Raw genomic sequence first — 13579 nt, forward strand, 5'->3', positions numbered from 1 at the left:
ATGTACCGTTTTTATATTATCATTTGTACCTTCTGGATATGTTCTCCATAATATAAGAACAGTTTTTGTCCTCATCTATTACCAATTTACATGCATTGGAGGTAGAGGAACTCTATATTTTATTTTTATTTAGTCCCATAGCAGTGAATGGAGGGGTGGCCGCCTGGGTTGCCAACCGTCCAGAAATTTCTGGACAGTCCATAAAAATAGGTGACTTTTTTCCTATGTCCGTGAAAAAAAAAAAAATGTGTTTGTGATTTTTTTTGAGACTGGTGGTACTTGACTAGATTATTTTGGTGGTAATTATCATCATTTTACAGCTCACAGTAAATGCTGGTAATGAGCTTTATCATTCATTATGGTTTTCCAATTTGTCTGTAAAAAATGCTGGATGTCCGTGATTCTGGAATAAGTTGTCCAGAAAAAATCTGGTTGGCAACCCTGGTGGCCGTGCATGCTTTCCTTTCACTTAGGGGCCTCATTCTGTAGATAGGAGCGATTCCCAGTTGTGGAACCCACAATCTAATGTTTATGATATATCCTAGTGATATGCCATAAACTGGCAAATGAGTGATATATTTTCCCTATGCAATAGGGCGTTTCTCAACACACTATCTGCACTGAGTAGAGACACTCCCTATTGACAAGGGCAGTAGTAACACGTAGTTTTCAATTAAAGGGGTTTTCTTGGAGTAGAATATTATGATCTACCCTCAGGATAGGTCATCATTATCTGATCAGTTGGGGTCCAACTCCAGGAACTGCCACAGATCTGCCGTTTGAACAGGAAGCTGCACTCTGGTATGGCCTCCTCACAGCATACCAAGCATATCACTGTATAGCAGCTTTGTTTGGTATTGCAGCCCAGGCCCATTCACTTGAATGGCACTAAGCTGCACGTTTGCCATGTAAGGAAGGAATGTGACGCTACTGGCCAGAGCTGCCTCTTCAAACAGCTGTTCAGCAGGGGTGCTGATAATGATCAGATATTGATCACCTATCCTGAGGATGGGTCATCAATAGTCCATTAATGGAAAACCCCTTTAACACCTTCCCAACATCCACCATACATGTTTCAGACAGCAGACACCCGGGGCTTATGCCTGAGAACGGCGATAACGCCAAATTAATCCATCAGATGCCATGGTCAATGGTGGCATTCCGCGGAAGTGCTGTGCACCTCTGGCCAGAAGATCTTCCCTTCGCTGAGATGGAAGACGGTCCTTACTGGTCACATGAAGTTTTCCAGCTACATTGGTTCCCTATCCCAATGACATCAAGTCTACATCTGAGGCATAGCAAGGTGTTTAAGGCTGTGCCCTGTCGACACAACATCAATGACCTTGCCTGTGAGGGCAGTGTTCTGTTCATTCTCTTGGATTCTGCCCTGTAGGTGTGATGTCAGCAATGATGCTGCACTTAGTGCAGGGGTTTTCCAGCTGGGCTTCAAGCAGACTTGGATCTGTGATGTTCAAGCTGGAGGGGAAAGAGAGGCAGGGACCTGATGACACTCCCGGTGAGTTTAGGTGTTAAGGTCTTCATTAAAGAGGTTCTACACTTTTTTATTACTACTGATGATCTATCCTTTGGATAGATCATCAGCATCTGATTGTTAGGGGTCCAAAACGCAGGACCCCCACCGATTAGCTGTTTGAGAAGGCAGTAGTGCTTGCAGGTCAGTGACGTCACACCTATTTCACTGGCCTGGGTTCAGCTGCCTTCTCAAACAGCTGATAGGCAGGTTCCCACGTGGTAAACCCCCGCCATCACATACTGATGACCTACCCAAATGATACATCATTAGTAATAAAAAGGTACAGAACCCCTTTAAGCAGAACTTATTGGGATTTCAGATAAATGTACTGAAGATTCTAATAACTGCAAGGTAAAAAAAATGCCATGTGCACAATGTGAACATACCCTAAAAAATACCATAACTGATTGAATAGCTTTTGTCTACATTATATTACATTTAATGTAATACCCAGGATTACAGGAACTAGTAAAGTCCAGTCCTTACTTTTACATATTGTTGAACATTGGTTTTATTTATTTGTAGATCGATTTCTCTTCAGTACAAAATCGCATTCAAGACAAATTTGTGATCAACATCTTACGAAAGTGTCGTCCTTATGTCATACGGTTAAATTTCCGCGTGTGTTCTACACTACACTGGTCTACCTTTAAATGCATAGGTATGAATATTTTTTTCATTTAACATTTTTAACATAACATTTAATTTATAGTTTTAGCAACCTAAAAATAAATTGAAATGTATAATGGGGGTGGAACTACTGTGTATTATTGCAGTTGGTACTCAGGTGTGTAAAAACTTGAAGAAGCACTCTTCTATTACTCCAATACAGCTATCCTTTAGCCTGTCGTCTTTAAAATAATGGTTGGTCCATTGGGTCGCAAGATCAAATGGTGACCCCTTGGAATTACTGATATCTCTGTGTTTTAAGGCCTCATGCAGATGACCGTAGTTTCAGTCCGCGTCCGATCTGCATTTTTTGTGGATCAGATGAGGACCCATTTAATTTCAATGGGGCTGCAAAAGAAAAGCACACTGTGTGCTGTCTGCATCCGTATGTATGTTCCCCGGCCCCGCAAAAAAAAAAAATAACATGCCCCATTATTGTCCGTTTTGCAGTTCTAACAGAGGGCAGGACATACCGATCCAAAAAAATGCAAAACGCACACGAACGGTATCTGTGTTTTGCAGACGGCAAAAGCGGGTACAGCCATGGGCATGAGCCCTAAATGGGGTCACCATCTTCTAGTGTGACCCACCTCCAGGTGCGTTACTCATTCAATGCCACTCTCCCCACTGAATGGCCCCACAGGCCCCACCCATGTCCTGATGTCACTTTGCACCATGGATGAAGATGCTCCAAAGATGGCCAACAAATAGAAAAATGAATGTAACCTGGGTAAGGTAACTAATGCTGGAAACAGGGAATAGATGTTATTCTTTAATAACAATAAAATATTGGAATAATTTGAAAGAAATTCAGGAGTTCTTCTTTACTGTACTTCTGCAAATACAGAGCTGTCGCTAAAATAGGTGACATTTTCAATTACGTTAATTATTTAATACGCTTTGCTCCATTAAATCACAGTGAGATTTCCGTTTTCAAGTACTAGTTTAATATGGATTTAATATGGTCCGACACCTGGGCCCCCACCGATCAGCTGCTTGCGAAGGTGTTGGCATTTGCAGTAGTGCCCTGGCCTTCTGTCAGCTTTCCCTAGGCCATGTGATACCACGTTCATCAGTCAAGTGGCCTAGGTGCATCTCAGCCCCATAAAAGTGAATGGGGCAGAGCGCGATACCAAGCACAGCCGCTATACAACGTATGGCGCTGTGCTAGGAGCGCCGGAGCCTTATCAAACAGCTGATCGACAGAGGTCCCCGGTGTCGGACCCCCACAATCAGATACTGATGACCTATCCAGAGAATAGGTCATCAGTCAAAATATCTTACAAAACCCCTGTAAATGAATTGAAAAATATTTAATAGAAAAAGTCATAAACATACTGGTATTGCTGATAATACATGGCGTAAAACATTCAATACATAAGTCAGAATGTACTTTTCTGTTTAAATATATGACACGGCTTGTGTTCTTGCATAGTTTACAGCATGGCAAAGCAGTATATTACAAAGCTAACAAACCTATATACAGACTGTATTACTATATATACAATTACTGTAATAAAGTATTCATTCTTTACATAACTGTAGGGATTTATTGCTCCTTCTGTCAAACACAGATGTAGTGTGATTGAATGTGTATAGGCACCCTCTGTAAAACAAAGATGTAGTCAAGTTGCAGTTTGTAAAAAATACAAGAAACCAGATGGCATAGACACTACAGCTATAAGTGGCCCATAGATTTTTCTCTGAGGATTCCGCCAGCGGGATTTACCATTTCAGTTTTGATGGGAGTTGTCAGACATACTTGGCGATCTATTTTCAGGAGGGAAAACTGATTTCAGGGATTTTCTAAGCCAATGCCTTGATGTATGCCGAAATGATTGGCATGGAAGATGTTTGACAGCAGCTTACGCCCCTTCCTAAGCTTAAAGAGGTTCTCTCACGAAAAATATTCAACATTTTTCAAACTATTACCTGGATTTGAATACTTTTGTAATTGTATGTGATTATAAATTTGGGGTGAGATTTATCAAAACTGGTGCAAAACTGGCCCTTAGCAACCAATCAGAATCCACCCAGTGGCGTACCTGCAATAAAGGCAGACCATGCAACTGTTACATGCCCGGGGGGCCCGACACTGATCTCTGCAGCAGAAAGGACATACTTCTGAGAAATGACACACCCCTGAGCTGCCAGCTCGATATAAATCTAGCAGAGCAATGAATGGGGAGATCTCTGGATCCAGGTGAGGTACAGGACTGGTACTAGCTTTGTTAGAAATAGATTGTCATGTACAGGGGCGGATTGGCCATAGAAATTTACAGGGAAATTTCCCAGCCAGTAGAGGTTTTTGAAGAGGTATTTTGTGCTGCTGGTGGCAGTATTTTGTGATGGACTGTGGTATTTGACCCCGACTACAAAACGGGGCCACTTTTAGTATTTTTTCCAGGTCCACTTTAAGTTCCCAGTCCGCCCATGGTCATGTACTACAGGATGTCTGATTTTCACTTTTACATTAATCATGGGATAACCCCTCTAAGTGAAAATGCATATGGAAAAAGAACTTGGCTATGGCTATATTGTGTGTTTGACTAGCTATATACTGTTTTATATATATTAAGACAATTCACTGGTTTAGTTTGTGAATCTGTATGTACAAATGTGGATGTGAATTGGCAAGAAATGACTAGCAACCGGTCCATCTCAGATTACTCAGGTGTTAAGCTCAAAGCCATGGAACTGAGAGCACCAAGTAGGCAAGTTCAGTTTTACCTTAGAGTAGCTTACAGATCAGCCCCTCTGTGTTCTGGGTATCATGATGTTACCCATTTTACATAATAAAGCATGCTAATAACCAGGGGTGTAACTAAAGGCTCATGGGCCCTGGTGCAAGAGTTCAGCCTGGGCCCCTCTTCCTTCAGTGCTCTGTGGTCAGGGGCAGGGAAGCACATAGCCTTTGTGCTGCCTGAGGTAAAAATTGAAACTACCCTACCATGCCAAATTATTGAACTAACCCCTTCCCTCCAGCCAGAGGTGTAACTTCAGCATTTCTATAATACCAGCATTTCTATAATACCAGTGTCTTCTTATGCAGCACAAGGGTCTTTGGGCCCCCTCAGGCTCCTGGGCCCGGTAGCGACTGCTACCTCTTCACCCCCTATAGTTACGCCCCTGCTAATAACAGTACATGTACTTACATTCTGTTATGTGATTGGGTAGTCCCAAATGGCTAATGCTCATAATCATCTGAAAGGTTTATCTGCTCTGAGGCACAGTTGACCATGTAGCCCTACCCTAATGCATGTTGTTCAGCTGTAGACCCAATCTGACATCTTAAGCTGAAATAATCTTTATAGAAAATACCTATTAAAGTTAACACAAAAAACTAAATTATTTTTTTCTTCGGTAAGGAAAACAATCTAAAAAAGTAGCCAGTTAAGTTAAGACTGTTAATAGGACACCCTGTGTTTTTGCCGACTCAATTTGTTTCCTGTCTTCCATTTTCTCCCAATCCTCTTCATCCATCCCCACATGAACCTGTAATCTCTCATTTGGACATTCCTCGTAGTAGCTCCTGACATACTTCCCGACATACCACCCTTTGTACTCCTCTGGTTCTTTACATTCAAAGCCATTGTAGTTTACATTGTAATGATGTTTTAGCCAGTAGAATAAGTAATGGATGTGGTAGTCACACCGCCACGGGTTGTCTCTAAGCCATAGCTTTTTCAAAAAGTACAAATCTTCCAGGACACCATACTGGAAATTGCAGAGCTTGTTTTCTGACAAGTCTAATTCATGGAGGTTCATGAGACCGGAAAAGGCAGCTGTAAATGTAAAACAGGAATATGATTATTATTATTAAAGTAAAGGATAAGGGTACTTTCACACTAGCGTTGTGAGGATCCAGCAGGCGGTTCCGGCAACGGAACTGCCTGCCGGATCTGGCAAATCCTATGTAAACGGATATCGTTTTTTTCCGAGTCCATCTCATCCGGTATCATCCGAAATAACGGATCCAGTATTTAAATTTTTGTGAAGATCAAAGGCGAAACTAGCTCCTCCTATGTCTCGGTGCATGCGCCGACTGGAAAAACTGGATCCGGCAACGTGGCAATTTCCGGAACACTTGGCATCGGATCCGGCATTAACACATCTCTGTGGAAATTAATAACGGCAAGTGAGGTAGTGTTCCGGGGATTTTGGCCGGAAAAAATACTGCAGCATACTGAACGGCTTTCAATAGCGGAAAAGAATAACGCTAGTGTGAAAGTACCCTAAACTATACATTCATTATCCTGATTTATTGCCATATCTTAAGAAATTGGTCGAAACAGTTATATACAATAAACCAATCATAAGGTTTCACATTTTTCTCACTTGCCATTTGCTTTCAAAAACATGGGCCCAATCTGAAATCGCTATATCTCTGCAACCACAAACTGCCAATGAATGAAACTCTTACCACTTGAAAGAGTGGGGCATAGCATTTATTCACTAGATGGTGACCCTACAACACAAGGCATTTTGTGATCTGCAGTTCAGCAAGACTGATACCTCAATTGCAGTGCAGTGTGCTTTTCAGTGGCAATTTGGCATTGATCCACCAACATGGAAGCGCGTTCGCCGTTGGTACTGACAGCTTGAGGAAACTGGCTGTTTATGTAAGGGGTGTGAGCACAGGACAACCATGCTCTTCTGAGAAAAACGTGAGAAGAATTCAAGTCCACTCGTCATGCCAGCCAAGAATTGGCTCATACGAATATCTAGTGTGTTTAAGACTGTTTAATCATGAGGCCTTACTACTTGCAACTGGTACAGGCTCCTGGTGCAGATAACAAAGTGTGTAGAATTTAGTGATGCTATGTTGTTACCACATTGGATTTTCAGGGATCAAGCAGCATTTAATCTAAGTAGTAAAGTCATCTGTCACAATGTGTGCATATGAGAATTAGAGAATCTCCGCAAAACTGTAGAGCATGAGCATAATTCTAAGAAAGCGAACATGTTTTGTCCTGTTTCTCAAAGAAAGGTTTAGAGCACTTTGGTTTTCGAAGGAAACCTAGTTACAGGGCAAACATATCTCAACTCAAAGTGCTGTAGAACTACACATATGTAAAATCCCATCATTATGGGAAAATATAAAAAAGCTGTGTCACTCAGAGATGTTGTGTGCCAATCTGGTGGTTTGAATAGAAATGGAATTAACTTGTGGGAGCTCTGCAGCCTCTTCAGTGTTTTCCTCGGCCCACCTACTTCATGGCAGTGGTGCAGGGTATTGAAGCTTTATTTAATTCTCTGAAATAGGATGAAGTTGTGATACCCTGCACTGCTGGTACTACAGGAATGGTGTGCAGGTAGGCCGAGGTAAACAAGTGTGGCGGCCCCTTCAAATAGTTCATCACTGGGGGTACCTAGACTTGGACCGCCACAGATGCAATATTGTTGGATTATCCTGAGGCCTGATACCATGAGAATAGGTTGAATCCTAGCCTTATCAAATGTAAAAATCAATTTATCTTAAATCAAAAGTGAAACTGGGCTGAGTGTCCTGAGTTAATTCTTTAAAGCCACTTTATAAAAAATTTGTATGCTTAGAATAATTTCCTATGCCTAACCACAGGTATATGGACAGAGTGTTTTTCTGTTGCAAGCGTGGGGAAAAGTTAGGCTAGGTCATCAAGATCTGATTGGTGGGGGTCAGACTCCTGGCATTCCCAACAGTTGGCAGTTACAAGGGTCTGCTTTTTTTCATGATCAAAACACGGTGTGAAGATAAAAAACCATCCCATTTATTTTTTATGCTAAATATCACTCACTGCATGGTTTATTTAACACATTAATTTAAGCTAATTTCCATGAAGGATGCCAAGAGTTCTAGAGTTGACTGTAAACAGCAAGCTTCTAGTACTACCAAGCTAAAAGCTAACTAGAAATAAAGGGAAAATAAAATAAGAAACCCAGCCTATTTTGGTAGAGAAACAGTATTATTTAATGTGGATTGAAATATGTGTCAGCCAAAATGGAAAACTTGATGGCTCTCCTGAGTCATATGTAGTAACTATGCAGATCTACCCTCCCCCATTACACACACTGTAAACTCAGGAGTGGTCTCTACTTTTGGCAAATAAATCTGTCCGTCTTTGCTTCGTTAGCCTGGGGCTACACAGTGATCTTGGCCATGACATGAGTTGCTTGATCATTGATAGCTTCAGTATGTGTCTGCAGAGCTACACAGTAATCGTCAGTCATGTGACGGGTGTCCTAGGCCAAGATTGCCCCAAGCTTCATATCCCTTTTTGGAACTGACAAATATTGCCCATGAAGGCCTGTGTTTGTTTCTTAACTGCATAGTAGACCCAAAATAGTATATTGCTTCATGGCGTAATGCTGTTTGGACCTTAACCCCTTCCCACTGTATATATACGGTGTTCTGGTAGAGCAGACACGGGAGATACTGACAGCCAGCATTTTGGCCTCTTTGACCTCTTGGACCTTCGCTGCACAATTAAGGGTGCTGCATCTTGTCTTACTCATTTGAATAGGACTGATCCACTGCACCTGGCACATCTGCCTGTAAGAACATAAACCATTAAAGTGTTTGTCTGACTTCAGCAAATGCCATTTATCATGTAGACAAATTTACTACAAGGAATTTACTAATGTATTGTAATTGTCCATATTGTCTTCTTTGCTGGCCTGACTCATTTTTCCATCGCTTTATACACTGCTCTTTTTCAGCTGCAGTGTAGATAAAAGGTGGCTGGGACGGGATCTGCACAAGCCTGCCTATGTGCACTCCCACAGTCCTGACCACCAGAGAGGCCAGCGCTTTTTCCTATAGTGTACAAGCACGGCCACCACTGCATAATAAATGCCATTTGTTGAAACGAGACAACCCCTTTAAGGAGGAATGGTGCAACAGAAATACTGTTATTCTGCCAATAGGCAGGTGTCCCAAAGGTCAGATAACCATCAGTCTATCCTAAAGATAGGCCATCGGTATTTAAACTCTGGAAAACTGCTTTAAGCAGTATTAAACTATACATGGCCTTCATTGGCCACAGGAAAAGTTGTATGGTACTATTCACTTTCAAGAGTTTTAATATACTCCCTGCTTATCAACGCTTTGAAGCAAGTCAAAAGACGGTTCTACCCTATCAGCTGAAAGCTCGTTCTGTCTCCCCCAACTCCCCTATAAACATGCATGCTTAGATAATTTGAGTGTGCATGTTTACTGCCAAAAGGAGAAGGACTACCTGACACTTCTGGCAGGCTTGGTGTGAGGAAACATAGTACTGTATGCCTGACTTTCAAATTCATGGCCATTCATGTAATTTTTCAAGCCCAGTATACTCTTCTACCTAAAAGAGACCATCTTTGGGAGCAGCTCTTCCACTAGGCAAACTTGGGATGTGATTCTGAGAAAGAAGGACACCTCTATGATGTCAATATGCTATGATGTATATATGCCCTAAAACCTCTTTAAAGGACCTTCCAACTGTTCATACATGTAAATGAAGAATTATACTATATGTCTCTATGTATCTTGGCTAGCCCAGGTTCACATTTGTCTCCATTTACCATGTACACCAGGAAAAGCTCATGGCCTATACAGTCGCATTCATCGTCCATAGACTTCCATGTTAAAAATATGTTTTTACTGGACACTTAAGGATGGAGAAAGCAGTGTAGTCTACTATGCTATTCCATTTTTTATTTTATTTTTTGCTGAATATGATTTTTTTACTCCATCTGACTAAAGGACTAAGCATGAACACAAAACACAATATGAACCAGTGGCATACCTCCAATAGAGGCAAACCACACAGCTGCTATGGGGTTCGTAGGGAAAAGAGGCCTGCAGTGGAGGATAGGCCCCACCCCTAATTACACTCCTCACGTCAAGCCCCAGTATAGTATCCATACCATAAGTGGAGAAAGCTGAAAGACCTGTGATGATGTCATCACAGGTCCTTTACATCTAGTAAAGGAACTTCACAAAGAATGGTGTAGTTCCTAGGTTAAATAAGAGTATCTGCCAGGACCTGTGATTACATCATCTTCAGCGTCACAGGTCCTGTACATCTAGTAATGGAACTGCACAGAGCATGGTGTAGTTCCCTGGTTGTATAGAAGCATCTGCCAGGACCTGTGATGACATCATCATCATCACCACAGGTCCTGTATATCTAGTAAAAGAACTGCACAGCAGAGAGTCACCACAGGTCCTTCAATTTCCAACAGCAAGGAAGATGAGCTCTTCGCTGAGACTAGTATGGAGTGGTAAGAGGAGGTCCTTCTCCTTTCTCTTCATTTGCCCCCATTCCCTATTATTACTCATATCTCATAAATATAAATATATATATATATATATATATATATAGTATATACACTCACCTAAAGAATTATTAGGAACACCATACTAATACAGTGTTGGACCCCCTTTTGCCTTCAGAACTGCCTTAATTCTACGTGGCATTGATTCAACAAGGTGCTGATGGCATTCTTTAGAAATGTTGGCCCATATTGATAGGATAGCATCTTGCAGTTGATGGAGATTTGAGGGATGCACATCCAGGGCACGAAGCTCCCGTTCCACCACATCCCAAAGATACTCTATTGGGTTGAGATCTGGTGACTGTGGGGGCCATTTTAGTACAGTGAACTCATTGTCATGTTCAAGAAACCAATTTGAAATGATTCGAGCTTTGTGACATGGTGCATTATCCTGCTGGAAGTAGGCATCAGAGGATGGATACATGTTCTCATTCTGTTTACGCCAAATTCGGACTCTACCATTTGAATGTCTCAAAAGAAATCGAGACTCATCAGACCAGGCAACATTTTTCCAGTCTTCAACAGTCTAATTTTGGTGAGCTCGTGCAAATTGTAGCCTCTTTTTCCTATTTGTGGTGGAGATGAGTGGTACCCGGTGGGGTCTTCTGCTGTTGTAGCCCATCCGCCTCAAGGTTGTGCGTGTTGTGGCTTCACAAATGCTTTGCTGCATACCTCGGTTGTAACGAGTGGTTATTTCAGTCAACGTTGCTCTTCTATCAGCTTGAATCAGTCGGCCTATTCTCCTCTGACCTCTAGCATCCACAAGGCATTTTTGCCCACAGGACTGCCGCATACTGGATGTTTTTCCCTTTTCACCCCATTCTTTGTAAACCATAGAAATGGTTGTGCGTGAAAATCCCAGTAACTGAGCAGATTGTGAAATACTCAGACCGGCCCGTCTGGCACCAACAACCATGCCACGCTCAAAATTGCTTAAATCACCTTTCTTTCCCATTCTGACATTCAGTTTGGAGTTCAGGAGATTGTCTTGACCAGGACCACACCCCTAAATGCATTGAAGCAACTGCCATGTGATTGGCTGACTAGATAATTGCATTAATGAGAAATAGAACAGGTGTTCCTAATAATTCTTTAGGTGAGTGTATATTAGTACTCAGACAGTTACAACCACTATTACCTTATGTACGGTACCTCACATAGTGACCATAATATATAACTGACCACATATATCTGTACACACTGCACTAATACCCGTACTTCTCACATCAGTACACTGCTCTCTCTCTCTCTTAGATGCAGTGGACACAGGTATGTAGTGTACCCAGCAGTGTTCTGATATGTGAGGTACAAGGTATAATAGATGCAGTGTGTACAGATATGTAGTATATACAGCAGTGTTCTGATATATGAGGTACGAGATATAATACATGCAGTGTGTACAGATATATAGTATATATAGCAGTGTACTGATATGTGAGGTACGAGGTATAATAGATGCAGTATGTTTGGATATATAGTATATACAGCAGTGGACTGATATGTGAGGTATGAGGTATAATAGATGCAGTATGTTTGGATATATAGTATATACAGCAGTGGACTGATATGTGAGGTACGAGGTATAATAGATGCAGTATGTTTGGATATATAGTATATACAGCAGTGGACTGATATGTGAGGTACGAGCTGTAATTTATGCCTCATACCTATCAGTACACTGCTGGCTAGAAACTAGTAGTAGGAGGGGCTATGAATGGGGCATGGGGGCCCAATTTAGATTCTTGCTATGGGGCCCAGTGACTTCTATATACGCCCCTGATATGAACCCAGCCATTTACTTCTATTAATCATTGCAGCTCACAGATCCGTGCTCTGCTTTATCTCCAGTAAATTCTGGAGGCGAGTAATACAGATGAATTTTAGATGTGTGACAGACTCTGAAATAATGGTCTAAGTCTTAGTGGTAGGGCATAAGTATATATAGAGCAGCTATTGTAGGAGTTGTATTGTTCTATAGATATACGCCCCATTGAACATTGTTGTGTGCTGGTGGTAATATATTATGATATTTAACCATGTCTTTTGCCAGTGAAATCTTTACATCTACTTATGTATGATATTCCCAAAGGATCCGTCTTACCTTCTTTAGGCTAATAATACCTTTTTACAAATTAACTTCCACACTTTGCCACAAATTTGGATGACCTTTTCTTACAGCATTCACCCTGGCACACATTCTTTCTAGACTTTATACCATGCTTTTACAGTAGAAGCTGACTCAGTTGGTAGGCCATCTTTTATATGGCTGTTTCTATCTCTGATGCAGATTGGACTAAGGCATTCATACTCTGCCCAAGAAAAGAATTACAAACTGCTGAGTTGTTGGTACAGACGTCCAGTACTGATTCACAAAAATGTTCCCTCCGTTCTTGCGGACTGTTGGAAATGTGAGGTGCAGGAGTTGACCATTCTGCAAGTATGGTGAAAGAGTTCTAAGCGGAAACCTTTTTGTAATGCAATTTTTCAACTTACAAACAGATTGTGGTTGGGATATTGTTGCGATTCCTCATATTGTATCCCAGGTCCCATTTCCACCATAAAAAGGTCTATTAAGGCACTTTCTCATGGCTACATGATCGATTATTACCTTATTCCCTTCTTCACTCTGCCCCTTTTTTTCACCTCCTCTCTTACTTTCCGCTATTTCTTTTGTTCTATTTGTGTTATTTCTCTCGTTGCTCTAATGGTCTGTCTCTGTTTTATGTCAGCTTAGGAGTGGAAGGATAAGGTGTGACTGTGAACGAGCTCATTTTGACTCCAGTCCATTTATCCAGTGTTTTTTCCATGCGCTGTTTATCCACTGAGTACTTTTGCACTCTCAGTTTTGTTTTGATCAGTTTAATGATAACTGTGAAACTGCACCATCCTGGCTTTGCACTTTGTGTGTATTTGGACTTTTTTATTGTTCTTCTTTGAAAATCAATAAAAACAGATTACATATAAAAGTGCAACTTGTGCTGCAAAGACAAGCAAGCCTCATGGCTATTTCAATGGAAAAAATAAAAATGTTAAGGCTCTTGGAAGGTGGGAAGGAGAAAAACTGAAAAATAGTCACAT

General features: G+C 41.4%; 2 protein-coding genes across 4 annotated transcripts in view; one reads left to right on the forward strand and one right to left on the reverse strand.

The window, feature by feature from the left end:
* FBXL13 (F-box and leucine rich repeat protein 13) overlaps positions 1-13579 on the forward strand; it is a 223045-nt gene that overhangs the window by 75529 nt on the left and 133937 nt on the right. Inside the window, exon 9 of the mRNA XM_040412981.1 lies at positions 2060-2195. Coding sequence (XP_040268915.1) covers positions 2060-2195 — 136 coding nt within the window. The remainder of the gene's footprint in view (positions 1-2059; positions 2196-13579) is intronic.
* LRRC17 (leucine rich repeat containing 17) overlaps positions 5344-13579 on the reverse strand; it is a 48386-nt gene continuing 40150 nt past the window's right edge. For all 3 annotated transcript variants that reach the window (XM_040412983.1, XM_040412984.1, XM_040412982.1), the window contains one exon: positions 5344-5988. In XM_040412983.1, coding sequence (XP_040268917.1) covers positions 5597-5988 — 392 coding nt within the window. In that variant the 3' untranslated portion in view covers positions 5344-5596. The remainder of the gene's footprint in view (positions 5989-13579) is intronic.

The sequence above is a fragment of the Bufo bufo genome, chromosome 1 (genome assembly GCF_905171765.1).
Source record: "Bufo bufo chromosome 1, aBufBuf1.1, whole genome shotgun sequence".
In the NCBI taxonomy this organism is placed as follows: Eukaryota; Metazoa; Chordata; class Amphibia; order Anura; family Bufonidae; genus Bufo; species Bufo bufo.